The 16027-nt window shown below is 34.2% G+C and overlaps 1 protein-coding gene and 1 pseudogene across 1 annotated transcript; both read right to left on the bottom strand.

The window, feature by feature from the left end:
• Nucleotides 1–681: 681 nt before the first annotated feature.
• Nucleotides 682–2241, bottom strand: LOC120141148 (aspartyl protease family protein 2-like). Its single transcript, XM_039156080.1, has one exon. It carries the CDS (start codon nucleotides 2223–2225, stop codon nucleotides 768–770), a length of 1458 nt encoding a protein of 485 aa, XP_039012011.1. The 5' UTR covers nucleotides 2226–2241; the 3' UTR covers nucleotides 682–767.
• Nucleotides 2242–5325: 3084 nt separating this feature from the next.
• On the bottom strand, nucleotides 5326–15775 carry LOC120141269 (annotated as a pseudogene).
• Nucleotides 15776–16027: the final 252 nt, after the last annotated feature.

The raw sequence follows: 16027 nt of genomic DNA on the forward strand, positions 1-16027 counted from the left end.
TCACATATGACTAAGAAACATAGAAGAGCATCACAACTAATTTCTATAAATAATAAAGGTAATTTGACATTCAAATCATTGAACCTTTTGGTGAACATTGAGTAAACTATTCTTTCACTTCAATCAAGCTCGAATTTTAGGCTTCAATCGAGCTTCTAATTTTTTTTTTGAATTCAAACTTTTTTAGTTCAAGCTTCAATATTATATTTTGAGCTTGAGTTGAACTTGATAATTTTTAGCTTGCGAGTTTAAGTAAAGTTGAGTTTATTTTTAAAGTTTTCAAGTTCGAGTCGAATTCAGCAATACTCGAGTTCGACTTAACTCGTTTAACAAACGACGTCATTTGGTTTAATTTTTTTTTTAAAAAAAACAAAATTTCTGATTTTTAGTTGATCCGGTTCGAACGGTTCAACGATTCTAATCGGTTCACTAATACCAATTCAACCGGTGTAGATTGAACCGAACTAGACAATAATTTTTAATTGAACCGAACTAGACAATAATTTTTAATTGAACCGATTGAACCGACCGATTCGATTTTCAAAACACTGCCGCCTTCTCTAACATTGCCAAATAGTTGAGTACCGAATGGGCGTTCAAACTTTACTAGATGACCTCAATTTACATTTGTACTTTACTTGATTGATTCATCTAACAATCTCTTACATGCAAATCCATCGAACATTTTGTTTTTTCTTCCCTTCTTACATTACAATAAAGGCAGGGAAACATATTTATCCCTTACCATAAACGATTCATACCCGTGTTTAAGCGCATCCACGGGGGGCAAACCCGATCCGAGAACCTCCTAAATCAAATGCCACCCGGAAACTCTGCTGCTGTATGTTTCCAATTATGGATAAACCGCTCATGGTACCGGCAAACGCAAAGCAAAAGGTTCCGCTTCTATCCACCGGAATCATATAATTCGTCGCCGGTAATGACACGTCAGCTCCTCTAAAATGCAGCACTACCGTTGGTACCTTAACGGTAGTCTTCCCCGACAAGTCGAAGCATGTATCGAACAATGAGAAATCCGGTGCCCGCTTCAAGTTCGAAGCCCCAATACGGAATGCATCCCTCAGTGCTATGTAAGCGGGTCGGGTCAAGCGGGTGACAGACGTGCCGGAGTCGATAATGACTCCTCCGTTTCCATCTTGATCCATTTTGAACAGAGAAGGCGTGATGCCGCGGACACGTGTCCCGCCGACACTGATCCAGAGCAGTTCCACGTAGTAGAACGTGTCGAGCTTTGGGTTTGTTAGAAGAGGCGTAAACACGGCGGTTCGGGGAATAGCGGCGTCACCGAAAATCATGGAGGAGGGTCTAGAAGAAGTGGAACGGTCGACCAAACAGTAAGAGAACTTCCGGTTGAACCTGCGTCCGGCTTGGGTAGGAAATGATAATCTCCCACGACCAAGGCCTACCAAACCTGCTGCGCCGACAAACAAGCCCTCATTGTCGTGACCACAACCGAGCGCCACGCGTCCCACTCTGTTTCCTCTAAACGACAGCGTTTCGGTGGAAAAATCGCCGAAAGTAACCGAACCGTCGCCGTAAGATACTTGGTAAAGACACATCCGGCGCAGGTTACATCCAGATGAATCTAAGCTACGGCAAAGCGGTGATCCACAGGGAATGCCAGAGAAAGAGCGTGATTTAGTAGGGTCAAAAATCGGGTCAGTCTGAGAGTAGCAATTCTTGCAAGGCGAACACTGCACCCAAACGACGTCGCTTCCAGTGTCGAGCACCATATAAAGATACCTCGGCGGAGTACCGACGCCTAGGCGCGTGAAGTACTCTCCACTACCATGAGCAAGTCCGGAAATAATGGAGCTACTGAATCCAGAACGGCTTCCCGCGCGTGGAGGCTTACGCGCAACCGCATTCGAAACTTGGGAGTAGATCGTATCCGCACGGAGCGCATCGCGCTGCAGTCGGAAGTCGAAAAGTCGCTCCGGTATCTCTTCGGAAGAAAAAGCATCTAAGTGGTGCAATTCTAAGTGCATTTCCAGTGTGGTGTTGGAATTAACAGTGCTGAGTTCGGCGATTTCCGCGAGTGAATCGGGTTCGGAGTCTGTCCATGATAAAGTGGGCGGATGAGGAAGAGGGCGGGGCAGTAGGGTTTGCAGCTGTAAAGGGTCAGAAACGGCTGAGGAAAGAAAAAGGAGGAGGAGAAAAATGGAAGAGGAGAAGAGTAGAGTGTTTTCCCATTTTTCTGCCATTGATCAGAGTGAGACTGTGAGAGAGAGAATCGAGTTTGGAGCCTGCAGAAAGGATTTAAATACTATATGGAACCAACAATACTTACAAGCAACCATCACTAGAAGAAACTCAAAGGTCGTTTTTACCCTTGTGATGGTTTCCAATTTTGAACCGGTGCTAAGGGTGTCTCTGTCTGACGCTATGAACTGAATTATTAATCCGAATTAAAGATCTTGTTGTTCCATTAATTGATGTAATGTTTTTGGCATTTTACCTAAATATCATCAAAAATAAAATTCAATACTAAAAATAATATCTATTCTATGTTATTTTTTAAATTAATACTTTTATATTAAATAGGATAAAGACGTATTATGTAAAAAAATATTTCTGAAGAAGTATCTTGTAAAACATAGCTTTCATTTATGTGACGACATTATAAGCATATGTCAAATTAAAATGAAAGAAGAAAAAAAAAGCCAAAATGGGAATATATATATATGATTTTTGTTTAAAAAATGTATACATAAGTGTATGTTTCAACATACAATTGTATAAACATAAACATGAATTAAACGATGATAACTACGTGTATGTTAATTTTATGTTTAATCAATCAATAAATATATATTAAAAATTATATTTAAATACATGAAAATATAATGCCTAAACAATATAAAATTCCAATCACTTTTTTTTATCTAGATATTTTTAATATTTTTATATAATTTTTTGAAAATTGGTATGCGATATAAATTTAAAAATGATATATATATATATATATTTTGTATAACTATTGATATCTATTATAATAATCGATTAATTCAATTATGATATTATAAAGATTTAATATAAAGGTGATTCTCTTAATTTTGTTTGTTTTATTTGCAAACGTCCGAATTTAAATCTTTAACTCTACTTAAGAGATATAATATCTAATCCTACTAAATCAGTTGATTATTAATAAAATATTATATATTTTAAATATTTATTTTTATAAAATAATTTTAATTATTTAGACAATAATAATAATATTTTAAATGTTTATTTTAATAAAAATATATTATTCAAATATATACATATATATATATATATATATTAAATATTTAGTTATAATTTTTTTGTTTGTAAATTTAACAATCATATACTTTATCCTTTTCGTCACCTCATTCTGTCATTTTCTGGGGCCACTGCAATTTGCAGCACATGCGTTGGAAAGGGATGCAGGTAGGTTCATGTCATCAACTTCGGACCTCAACTGTACTATAAAGTCTTTTTATATCATTATTAATTTTAAATGAGTATAAAATAATATTTGTTTAAAAATAATTTAATAATGAATATTTGTATTTTTTAATATTTAAGATGTTCGAACAAATAAAATGGAGTAATAGACTCTTTTGTCTTGAATTTTGCAAAGCAAAATTAATTAAGAAGTCGGTTCTTTAGTTAGCGTCCTTAAGATACTAATATACGTCATTATTCATTTCTTTTTTATATAAAAATAATAAAAATAAAAACTTTAAGGTGGTGTTTGGTTTAAGGATTGTGGGATTCCCATGGGATAAGAATCTCATATTCTCATGTTTGGTTTGTCGGGAATCTCATTCCCGATAATGTTTTATTATTAATAGTAGATTTTTTAGGGTATGTTACCGGGAATGTCATCACCTTCCTTCCCTTAGGTATTGTAACATTACCGGTGTTTTGGATTAAAATGCCCTTAAATTTTTATTTTTTTTCAAAAATATCATTCTTCTGTCGTTGAATAATAAAAATTCTACGAATGTTAAATTACAAATTTATCATTAAATTATTTTAGATTTACAAAAAAAGTCTATAATTCAAATTTTATATGAAGTTCAGGGGTTAAAATAAAATTTACCATTTCATTAAACATTTTTTATATTTTTAATTTTGTAAAAAAAATTATATAAATATTATAAATTTAATTTTTTTTAAAGAAAATATATAAATATTTTACAATTTGTAATATTATACAAATATATAATAAGGATAATTTGGTCAAATATACATTCTAATAATCTTTTATTCCTTTAACCAAACACGATAATCTTACATTCCTGCTAAACCAACCAAACACAAAATACAACATTCCCAGTAATCCTATTCCCTGGTAATCTTTTATTCCCACTGATAATCTTACATTCCGTGAACCAATCGCACCCTAAGTTTCTCTGAGTTGCCAATATTTCCCCAAATCTATCATTACTTATTTAATTTTTATTTATTAAGAATATAATATATATATAAGCTTTATCTTCTATTACAAGGTTGATGATTTTAAATTCAAAAATATTTTTAAGAGTGAATATATATATATATATATATTAACAATATAATTTTTGAATGAATAAATATAAATAAAATTTTAAGATAAATATTATTACAAAAATAATTTTAATTTATATCCTCATAAAAGTTGTGAATCTGCCATTAAAGGTCGACATATAAGACATGATAAAATCTTAATAGATCTTGTTGTGTTGGTCTGACTTCCCACATACTCCTTTTACAAATGGAAATGTTCAAGCTATATGCCACAACCACACCATTAATTAATTAATTAATGTAAGAAAAAAAAACTTTAATCTCCTACACAAATGTATCTCCATGCAAATGGTACCGTTTCTTAAAATTCATGATTAGTTATCAATTTTATTTTTAATATTTCTACTTAATAAAGATTAAAAATGTTTGAAGTCCCTAACCTTTTTTTAAAAAAATTAACTGAGTGCGTGATTTTTCTTCCTCATAAAATTAAATGGAGGAGTGATGTCCGCCTACCCTAATTAATTGGGAGGATCAACAAATACATACAAAGTTAATTAATTCTCCTCATCTTAATGGAAACCTCCCCACCTAACAAAATATTAATAATAACCATAAGTGGTAGCTGGGCTAACTTCATAAAGGCGGAGAGATCTACGTCAAAGTAATCTATCAGATAAATTAATTCTCCTCATCTTAATGGAAACCTCCCCATCTCCCTATATGCTCTTGCACATTTCTTCTGAGAGCACTTAACAATCTTCAACCTTAAACGAATCAAATCCGTTTTTGAACAACCAATCAGATATATACAACGAAGCAATGGAACCAAATTTGTTGTCAACAGAGAACATCCTTGAAAAGTGCAAATTATATGTTACTCCTGATTAGGCATCAAGCTTTGGACCTCTTTCACGGCAGAACTAACAGCGTACAGCACCATCTTTTTTACCTGCACATAACACAATCCGATGAAACCTGTAACGTAAATATTCAATTTCGCAGTCGTCTACAGAAAACGAAACGACATTTCTACTTAAGAAGTTTGTCAATCAGTGAAAAAACTCGTCATATAAACAAAATATCTACAATTTAACACTGATAAATTACTAAAAAAGCTGAAGCAAGATAGTTTTATCTTTTCTTTAAGTTCTGGACAATCAAGGAGGTAATCCATCATCAACCGATCATAAAGCATGAAAATCTACTTGAACCTATTTGTTATGAATAGGTGAATAGGAACTCAGATTTTTGGAACGACTTGTTGTAATACGTGGTCCAGGTTTTTAAAGGGAGACTGAAACCTTGATATTAACCTTTGATTACCCCATGGGACCATTTAACAAAATCTGTTCAAAAAAGTTTTTTTAACAAAAGATTACAACATTTAAATGAAGTGTACGATTAAAATTGTGTTTAAATTGGACTAGGAGAAGGAAAAACGAAGAAAAGTGGAGGAAAGTAAATAGAGTTGAGAATCCTTAACTTCCCCTTGTTTTACTCAAATTTTCAAAACGTAATTTGGGGAAGCAAGAGGAACGAAACTATATAGATATTCTTAATTTGAAAATGTCTTTTTCAACCTAAATATATTTTACTATGTCTTTTTTTTACATTGAAATTTCATTTTTAAAATAAAATTGTGAACTAGATTTTGTATTTAAAACTATACTTTTTAAAATAAAATTTTCCTATGCGGTTCTCATATTTATTATAATAAATATCATTCCGTAAAACTAAAAACTTCTCGTGGAGCGTATAAAAGACGAATGTAATTTTATCACCCTAACATCACCCTTGATGACCTTTGTAAGTACTTTCTAAACGAGATATGAAAACCATATCTATTTAGTATCTAGACATATGAGTAGATATAATTACTCTATACTTATTCCAATTAAAATAACTATAAATATCCCTAACCATGTTCGGAAAAAAAGTCCTGCCCACTTTCTTCTCTCACAAAGAAACGTTGGCCAACAATTGTATCTTCACCGGTCGTAGCTATTAGTCTAAATTAAAAATGAGTTACTCGTCAATAACCGACGAGACAAACTTATTTCCATGAACAAACTTCAATATAAGAAAAATAGATAGTTCAATAACCAATTCAACCCTACAAAATTTAGATATTAATGTGAAAAAAAGTAGACAGGATAACAATGTGAACAAAAAAAATTTACAATGTGGAAAAATGAACCAGTTCCCTTCCAATAATAATACAAATATTAAGATTCCTACTTTTAGAAATAAATAAAACTACTTTTATTAGGAATCCTACGTCCATAAGAATACTTTCTAAAACAAGAGTTTGTCCTCAAGCAGTGTTTCAGTTTTTGGTCAGCCAATTCTAACCAAAAGAGCGTTTTACATTCATGCTGAACCATATACGATTCAACACAATTGAAACATAAGCCATGTACCCTTTTCTCTCTACCATTTCTGGTTATGATAATTTGTTTGAAGGGTAGATGAACTTACCGAATTCACTTCAGTAATTCCTTTTAACGTATTGCTGCCTCCAGAAAGTTGGGATGTCGTTTTTCTAATGTTATTTTCGACTCGTAGCATTGCTGCCTGCTTGTGTTAGAAGGCTCTAACTAGGCTCAAAGCCATGACCGGGAGGCTTGTGCATTTGAACATCTACTCAGATGGAATCATCTAAGTCCAATCATGATAATCCAACACGTTGGTTTCGCCAAACGTAAAGAACAGCTTTAACAATCTTTTTCCAAAAATTGTTGCTGCTAAATTTGTTATTCCTGTTTGCTTCAGACTAATAAATTTACCAAGGGGTTGTTGACTGATGGAGGACCAAAATGAAGAAAGCAATAATCGTGAAACTCTAACCAATTCACGATATGAACCATCCAATTTCACCTGATAATGTCCAAGTTGTCTTTCCCAAAGACTGCCAACCTATCTTGTTTGCCACATTAACACGTTCAAATAATTATTTACATCGATGCAGCTAGATCAAAAGATCTTCCAACCCATCAAAACAAGGAAAATTCAATTTTAAATACTTGGAAACGGTTCCTCCAACTAGAAGAATAACTTCCCCCAATATTAATGGATTGAGCTACAACTCCCACATTGGTGGTGCCATGGGCGCCTGATATAATTGTATTGTCAAACTAGTTGCGTCTCCATCCCCAATTGGATATTTGCTCAACCTAGAAAATAGGGTTTTCACATGTTCTTGCATCCATAAATTGATTTGTTGGAAACGGTTGTATATACGATTCTATATATCGACAAATTCATCTCCACCAAGGATTCTGTTAAAACTCCTATGTCATCGCTCATTGTGACAAACTCTAATGCCAAATTGTTATGGTCACATAAACGGAATAATGTCACCGAGCGACTGACAAAGGAAAACTACCTTGGAACTCCTTAGAAAAAGACCCAAAAATCTTGATTTTTTATTAGAAAGGCAAATTGCATAAATGATCTCTAAACTTAGGGCACTTGCATTTTGATCACAAAACTTTTAAAAATTATAATACGGTCACTGAACTTTTAATTCATTTTCATTATTGTCACTGCCTTCAGATGTCAATAAGAAAAGTCAATGTAGCTTGTTAAAACCCATTCCCTTTTTTTATTTCATTTTTCCTCCCAAAAAACCTTAAGCTTCTCAGACTTTCTTCTTTTAAATTGGCAGTTGTCACTCCTTTCTATGTCATTTCTATTGTCATTAGGTGGTTTCTCCGAATAAAAGGATCATTGAACTAATCCTTTTCTTCTTTTTCTTTCCTTCGATTCAAACTCCTTAAAAAACCTTCCAATCTCTTCAAATCCCAACCGAAACTAAAAGTTAAAACTTTTCAATATGTCATTGTCATAGTCAGATTAATTTAAAATCAAACTATTTTAATCTCGCACCAAATGAAACCTTCCCACCATTGACGTTGATCGGCGACCGCACTGTTCATCGGAGACTCTCCAAGGCCAAAATGGGCAGTTCTTTTATTTTTTTTCTTTACTTCTCTGCTTGTTTTTGTTGTTGTTTATTGTTTGTTGTTATTGGTAGTTCTGGTTATGGACAATGACCAAATGGAATTGGTGATAGTGGCCCATGTTTTGGATGTGGATGATGGAAGAGTTTTAGTTGTGTTTGAGACTTGGATGAAATAATGGTGATGAATGGTTCAATAATTGTGAGAAGATAGTGAAACTCTCAGGTATAATGAGTGTCATGTTTAATGACGACGAAGATAAAAAAAATCATACGGTTATGATGACAATGACGATGATCCGAGCGACGGCTACGAATTTGAAAGAGGATGCATAGGGATTTTTTAGGGTTAAATGAAAAAAGAAAAGAAATAACATCCCACGTCAGCTTTTCTTAATGGCAATTGACTACAACGAATGTGATGAAAGCAAATTAAAAATCCAGTGATTGTATTGAAAATTTTAGAAGTTTAATGACCAAAGTACAAACACCCTAAAAGTTCAAGGACCATTTCTGTACCTTACCCTATTATTTTTATTCCATACGTCCCTTTAAATTGAGACTATGATGAAAAAAATAAAGTATATCACTAAATAAAGTCCCACAAAACACAATTTCTATTCTAATTTTAAGATTCCTAAAACAATTAACTTATCGTAAGAACAATAAAACTTCTTTTATTAAGATTCCTAGATGCTTATCCTAAAAATAATAAAACCACTTTTTTAAGAGTCGTACGTCCATAACACTATTCAACCAAAAAATAAAGTTCAAGTTCCTTACCTCTAACTTGTCTTCCTTGGCTCTATGGTCTTTTGGAAGCTTACGGACCTCTTTTGTTAACCGAAGACATTCTTCAGTGTTGTCGGGAGAAACAAAATCTAGTGCCACCTTAATACAAGACTGGTAGAAAAAGAGAGTAGTTAATGGAATTAATAGTGCAAGCTGAAATTTAGAAACGTACACCTACACACAAGATTGTCAGAAGTCAATGGCTTACTTGTCTATTCCTCACTTGATGAGGACATCCAGCAGGAATGAAAACAGCCTCACCAAGGTATTGCACGAATGTCCATGGTTCAACATCTGCATTCCACATCAAAATTTAGTGGTACTGTATGAATGGTGGAAAATTGGAAGGCTTGCCATTGATCCATCAACAAAGAGAATATTCTTACCGAACTCGTCTTTCAGTTGTTTCTTATGCCTCTCGTTTAAGAAAATGGTCTGATCATGAATGGGATGAATGACCTAGGAAAACACAATTTAAGGTAATTCAGCTCTCCAGTACAGAGAAAACATACTAAAAACTCACTAGTGCCAGCAAGGGTACTCACCGAAGTCACAGGAAGATTCTCAATATGTCGAAATTCCTTCTTGTGCTTTTCCAAGTACGTAATGATTTTAGGAACATCCTGCTTGCGAAAGATATCCCAAATAGCACCCCCATTGACCAGTTGTGGCTTATCCTTATTTTCTCTATCCTTGACGGGCTTTTGGTCTGGTTCTTTTGACTTGGGACCACTACCTGCATTGTCACATGAGTAAGAAGTCCCTGAAATGTCTTTCTGGTTACTAAGTTCCATTACTGCCTTGCCGTTCGAACGTTTAATCTTTTCGAAGTAGGATGCACTCAAATCAGCTAAACCTTCTCCCTCAGCTACCACAGCATTGACATCAAAAATGGCATAATCAGAAGAGATTGGCAAATTTCCATCAGAGGAATCCCTTTCAGAAGCAACCGCGCCATTAGATAAATCATTTCCTCCATCTTCAGAGTGGTTTATGCTTTGCTTCTTCAAGTTTACGATTGTGTTTTCTGGTGTGGATGCATTTAACCCTGAAGAGTAGACATTTTCCTCTATTTGGTCCTTTGCTGAAATATTTCTAACCTCTTTCTCCATTCTTAAACTATGATCCATTGTTCTGATTTCCAAATTATCCTTACTACCGTGCTGCTTGACGAAGAGCACTCCTTCATTTCAAGTTCTTCCATTTTTTGAGCAGTTCTCACTTTATCATTATTTTCTGGACAGGACTCTGCCTGCACCTTCACATTATTCTTCAACAGGCTTGATTTGTTATCCAAAATTCCAACAAACAGACGATCCCTTTCAACTACACTACTAGACAAAGAGCATTTCTTCACTTCAACTTTCTGCTTATTTGAGGTTGTTTTTCTGTCAATATTTCCCAAGAAGGAGCAGTTTCCAGGGTTATTATTACACCCTAATGACCGTGTCTCACCATTTTCGTTAGAATCAATAATCCAAGGATTTGAATCATTTACTTTAATAAACTGTTTCTCAATACTATTATTTTTCCAATTTTCTGAACAAACAGAATGCCCCATTCCACTCTCTGATTCACCCAATCCCACAATTATATCCCTGGAATTTGAAAATGGCGGATTAGTATTTGAATGTTCTTTATCCAGTCTCCTTACCTTCATGGGTTTCTCTTCCACTGACAAGTGGTCATGCTCCATGCTTCCATTCTTTGTGCAGTCAGTAACAGTGATCTTGTCCCCATGAGTTCTCTTCAATAGTATTTTTTCCATTCCAACCTTAGCCTTATCTACACCACCGTAGAGCTGCTGCAAGTCTTGAGCAGCATGTCTTTTCTTCAAGCGTTCTATCTTTTCGCGTTGCCAGGAACCAATTTTTACCTTAGTAGTGTGTGTCAATACATTTACCTAAAACAATAGCTAAGAAATATTAGCAAATTGAAGTCTATAAAAAAATGCTAGATATCATTATGTTGTCGCATAAGATGAAAGCTGTAGATTGAAACAATACCGCATCAGATATATCGCAATGCAGCTTTGTCACTGAATCACCTCTACCAAGTTCTTCAGAGAATCCGTATGCAATATATGTTTTGGGTCCCATATCTGGCTTCAACGATCCCTCTGGAAGCCGTGTAGTAAGGTTTAAAAATCCAGATTTTGGATCAGTGTAGTCACTGAAAGGGAGCGCAGCAATGAATTCAGCATTATACCTCGGCAAACGTTCTTCAAATAAGGTTGATGAAGGCCAATCCTTCAATTTCAACATTTCTGGCCAGTGAGTTTCATGCATACGGCCCTCTAAGTAGCCCTTGAAAAATTGGTGAATATTGATTTCAACCTACATGACAGTACAAAACAATATCTTATATCCACAGAAATTAGAACATTCAGCGGAACTTAGAGGTTACAAAAGTAATATCTGACCTCACACCAGTCTAAGCAATCAATGGCCTTAACGCTTCGAGTCTCTTCTTTGAATTTTACATTGGAACCTGTTTCTGAAAGCCCTCCACATGACTTGGGTTCCCAACTAAGACCAGATGTTTTCTCAAGAATATTACGGACAATCACAGGTTCACCCCTCCTCCAGTGCCTCTGAAAATGCTCAATTTCACCATCTGACATATCAAGAGCATCTGGGCAGAATAAATAATTATCACAAGATTCTTCCGGTTAGCTGCATGCCTCACGTTCGAACTGTCGTTGATGTTTCCATCTGAAACATTAGGCTGGCATGACGAACATTCTCTATGGAAATCAACACCAGGTGGCTCGTATTGACTGGTAATGTCCTCGGCATTACTTATCAGCTTAGTTACCCAATTAGCTTTAAAAATACGCCTCAACTCAAGTGTTGAAGCACCACAACCCTCTTTGGCACTTCGAGGGCATGGAATGCTACCATCAGCATTAGCTCTCCAATCAGGAAAGTGAGAAGACATAACAGCTTTACCATTTCTGAGTGAATCCACTTGGCTCTCCCATCCATGTCTTCTCCTAGGTACATTACCTTTTTCATCTTTTTTTATAGTTTGAAAATTAGCTCTTTCAACAAAATCTCGGCAGGATGTTTCTGCTTCATTAGCATCAGGTTGGCAGTCTTCTCTTAGCTCTTGACAACAGGTTGGGCATAGATCATAAGAACAACTGGGGCAGCTTCTGTAAAAATTAACAATTGATGTATTGCATTTGTCACTGTCATACAACAAAATGTAAAGTTCAGTGGATGAAGGTCACATTTAATAACTAAGTCATCAGATTTTAGTTAACAAGTTTGAAAACATACCAATATAAACGTTCGGTTTTATCCAACTTAGACCTTGTTATATCAATTTCTGTCAATTGAGATCCTAACATGTCGAAGCCACAACAATATCAAATACAGAGAACAAAAAGTGTGTAAACTAATTTTATTTGCAAGTGCATCATGTATGTTTCTACCTTCTATGTCTGCTTCAATATCTATTTCGGAGCTCTGCTCCCTGAATATATGCCTAAGAACTGGTAGAGCTTTATACAGCAAATATTTTAGCCGCTCTAGTTTGACACCAGCATCTATATCCTTGTGGATATCCTGTCAAAGAGCAGAAAATAAACAAGGATAACAACCAGAAAAAAGAGCTGAGATTTTTATAAACGTCTGCTCTAATCCCTGTGCATTTGTGCGAAAAAAGAGGCGAGTCCTGAAAGCAATGCGAATTGCGAAATCCGCTACGGGTAAAAAGGTTCCCTACTTCCTATTATTTTCTCCTTTTTTTTCCGTTTCTTTAATTTATTCCAACGGTATTACGTAATAATATAAAACATGTATTGGGCATGTATGAAATGTACAATAAACCGGGTAAATTACAAATTTGATAACTTTTATTTTGATTTTTTAAAATTTTATTATTAAAATAAAAAAAATTCTAATTATTTATATTATTAATTTATTATAATCTCCTTATAAATTATTTATTAATTTTATGAAAGATTATCTAAAATTCGTTTTTATTTGAAGAGGACAATGCCCTAGCGGTGAAGTATTTTTTTTAACAAAAGACACTAGTCTTATTAAAAAAAATGAATATCCAAGATTGCATTGAGAGTTTACATCTATTATTATAAATTAAATATATAATTTGAATACGGACATACGTGTAATAGGTTAAAAATCCAACCAAAATACTCAAACAAAAAATAGATACAAGCAAATATGACTGCATCGACAAACAAACCTCAGGAGGATATTAATTTATTGAAAGACCACCGAGAACTGCAAATCAGAGCCGGGCGTCGTGAGAAACTATTTACGATCGCAAAATCGCGTATTCAAATTCAATTCGAGGGTCCATAGTAGGAAAGATCAATTAAATTATAAATAAGTGTCATATTGGTCAGTTGTGACGTTGTCAAATCCAACCCTAAGAAAACATAAAATAAAAAAGACATGACAAAAAAAAACATATCATAAAGAAAGCTTGTTGTCAATCTTCTTGGATTTTTAAACACCCCTGCGTCTTGAAAAATATCATGTCAATAAAAACCAAAAGGCCCTAGTATTTTCTTTTTGCTATTTGGTTATTGTTACTCATCTCTTTCTCTTATCCGAACATGAAGAAAGCTTGTTCTCAATCTTCTTGAAATTTTAAAGCATTTTCGAAGATCATACTCTATGGCTAGAGTCAAAAGAACAAAACCACAAATTGATTCCTCTTTGGAGGATAAATGTGATTATCTAGGGGAGGCAAAATACTCAAACATGATTGGTTCCTCTCTTGTCACTTCGGAATATAATAGTGAAGAGGAACATTGTGGTAGAGTATTCCCAAAGACTAAGCATATGATGATTGTAATGATACATTTTATTTATCGATTTTATTGAATAAAGACATTGACGCTATTATTTTCAGTTATATATTTGTGTTTAACATAAACTATAAGATAATAAAGTCTATATAATAACATAATTGTTATTATTAAAAGATCTCTAGTCAAGTATTATTATGGGCATGAACAATTATAATACTATTAAGACTAACATGTTATTGATTGATGACAATGAGTTGTCATTGACATAGAGATGTCATAATTAATACATGATTATATTGTTAAAGAACAATGTTTTGGATTGACGCACCATGAGCATATGTTCTGGATTATTATGTGACAGTCATAAAATTACTCATGGTGATGACTATATGTATAATCCTCATACTTGAGATCAATGATATCCCAACATATATTATTGTATGTTTTGATGCAGTTAAACATGTTCCATAACTAGTTGCTCTATAAAGATTGTTATTGAATATATCTCGATATATGTAGTGGGTGCGTATGATTAAGATAGGATTTGTCTTTCCTACATAATAGGAAATATATCACAGACCACTTGATTTAATGAGATTAGAAATGCATGGCCATGTTCGAATAAGTTGATATGAGATATCAAAAATTATTCGTTAATTAAAGTCTACTCTAGATATCAAGAAACAATAGATGAACTATATAAGTGTGTCTATCCAAAACTTGTGCTTGTTCTAGATATAAATGACAAAAGGATGTAATACATAAAAGAGTTAATCACGAAGATGATATGTCGAATCATATTTTCTTGTAACTTAGGTGACAATGATATATTGCTAAATGTCACTCATAGTATGTAATATTAGAATTGTTCCAATAATTATTGAGTAGAGGCCGAGACGTGGTTTCGTTGAGGCTTACGATTCGAACCGATCGTCACCACCATTAGCCGCTGTTGTCCTTGTTGTTTTTTAAGGAACCCGCTGTAAGTATTCGCATTATTTCCTCCCGATTTTAGTTATCATATTTGGATCGCTGTTGAGACCATCGAATTTTTATTTTCGTTGTGCCATGGGGTGAGCCAACGGTCTCGACACTTTGATTATTTATAGATTGTTCACTATGGAGAACTTTGATTTGACCATCAATTCCATGCTCTGCAGACTAAAAGTAGGAAATTTCTGAGGATGTAAGGTTCCATCAATGCTCGATCCCCTTGAGATTTTTGTTCAAAAAAAAGCAAGTGGTTGGGTTCTTATCTATTATTCTATTTACTTTTATTATTTCAATATTTTTTTTCCTAATGACTACTAGTTCATAGCATTGCTCAGGCAAAACTACACTCGCAATGATAATAATTTGGATGTTCTATTTGAATTTAAATTTATCATTTATAAACAATATTACTAACAAATTTAAGTACCATATATCAAAGCAAATCTTGTTTAAACAAGCGTATGTAATATCACTACCATATATATAATCTAGGCCTGAACCTGATTTCACTTGGCCCATAATCATATGTTAGAGGGAACTGGAAATTGTTGGTGTTTGTTTTTTTAGAACAAAATCTGCAGGGAAAATAATAGATAAGAATAGGGTTTCATGGTCTTACTGGTTAGCACATTGGTCGCCGATTTCAATAACCCGAGTTCAAATCTCGGTACGGAACCCATACGTTGTTGCAACTTTTCCTTTTCCCTACCATAGACGAGGGAGAGCAAGCGGAATTCCATCAAAATCCCTAATTTGCAACTCTTCTCACTATGCCCCAAACTAAAACCCCTAAAATAATTTTCCCCAGAGGAGTCGAAACACTTTATTTCTCTATTACCTCTTTCTTGCATAATCACTCCTTTAATTTTTCCCATCCCAACACAACATGGAACAACAAACACGGCAAAAAATCGAGCAAACAGTGAAGGATATATTGAGCAAAGCCGATATGGAAGAGATGAGCGAGTTCAAAGTCCGAGTCACGGCCTCCG

Source organism: Hibiscus syriacus, unplaced genomic scaffold (genome assembly GCF_006381635.1).
Source record: "Hibiscus syriacus cultivar Baekdansim isolate YM2019G1 unplaced genomic scaffold, ASM638163v2 tig00110794_pilon, whole genome shotgun sequence".
Taxonomy (NCBI): Eukaryota; Viridiplantae; Streptophyta; class Magnoliopsida; order Malvales; family Malvaceae; genus Hibiscus; species Hibiscus syriacus.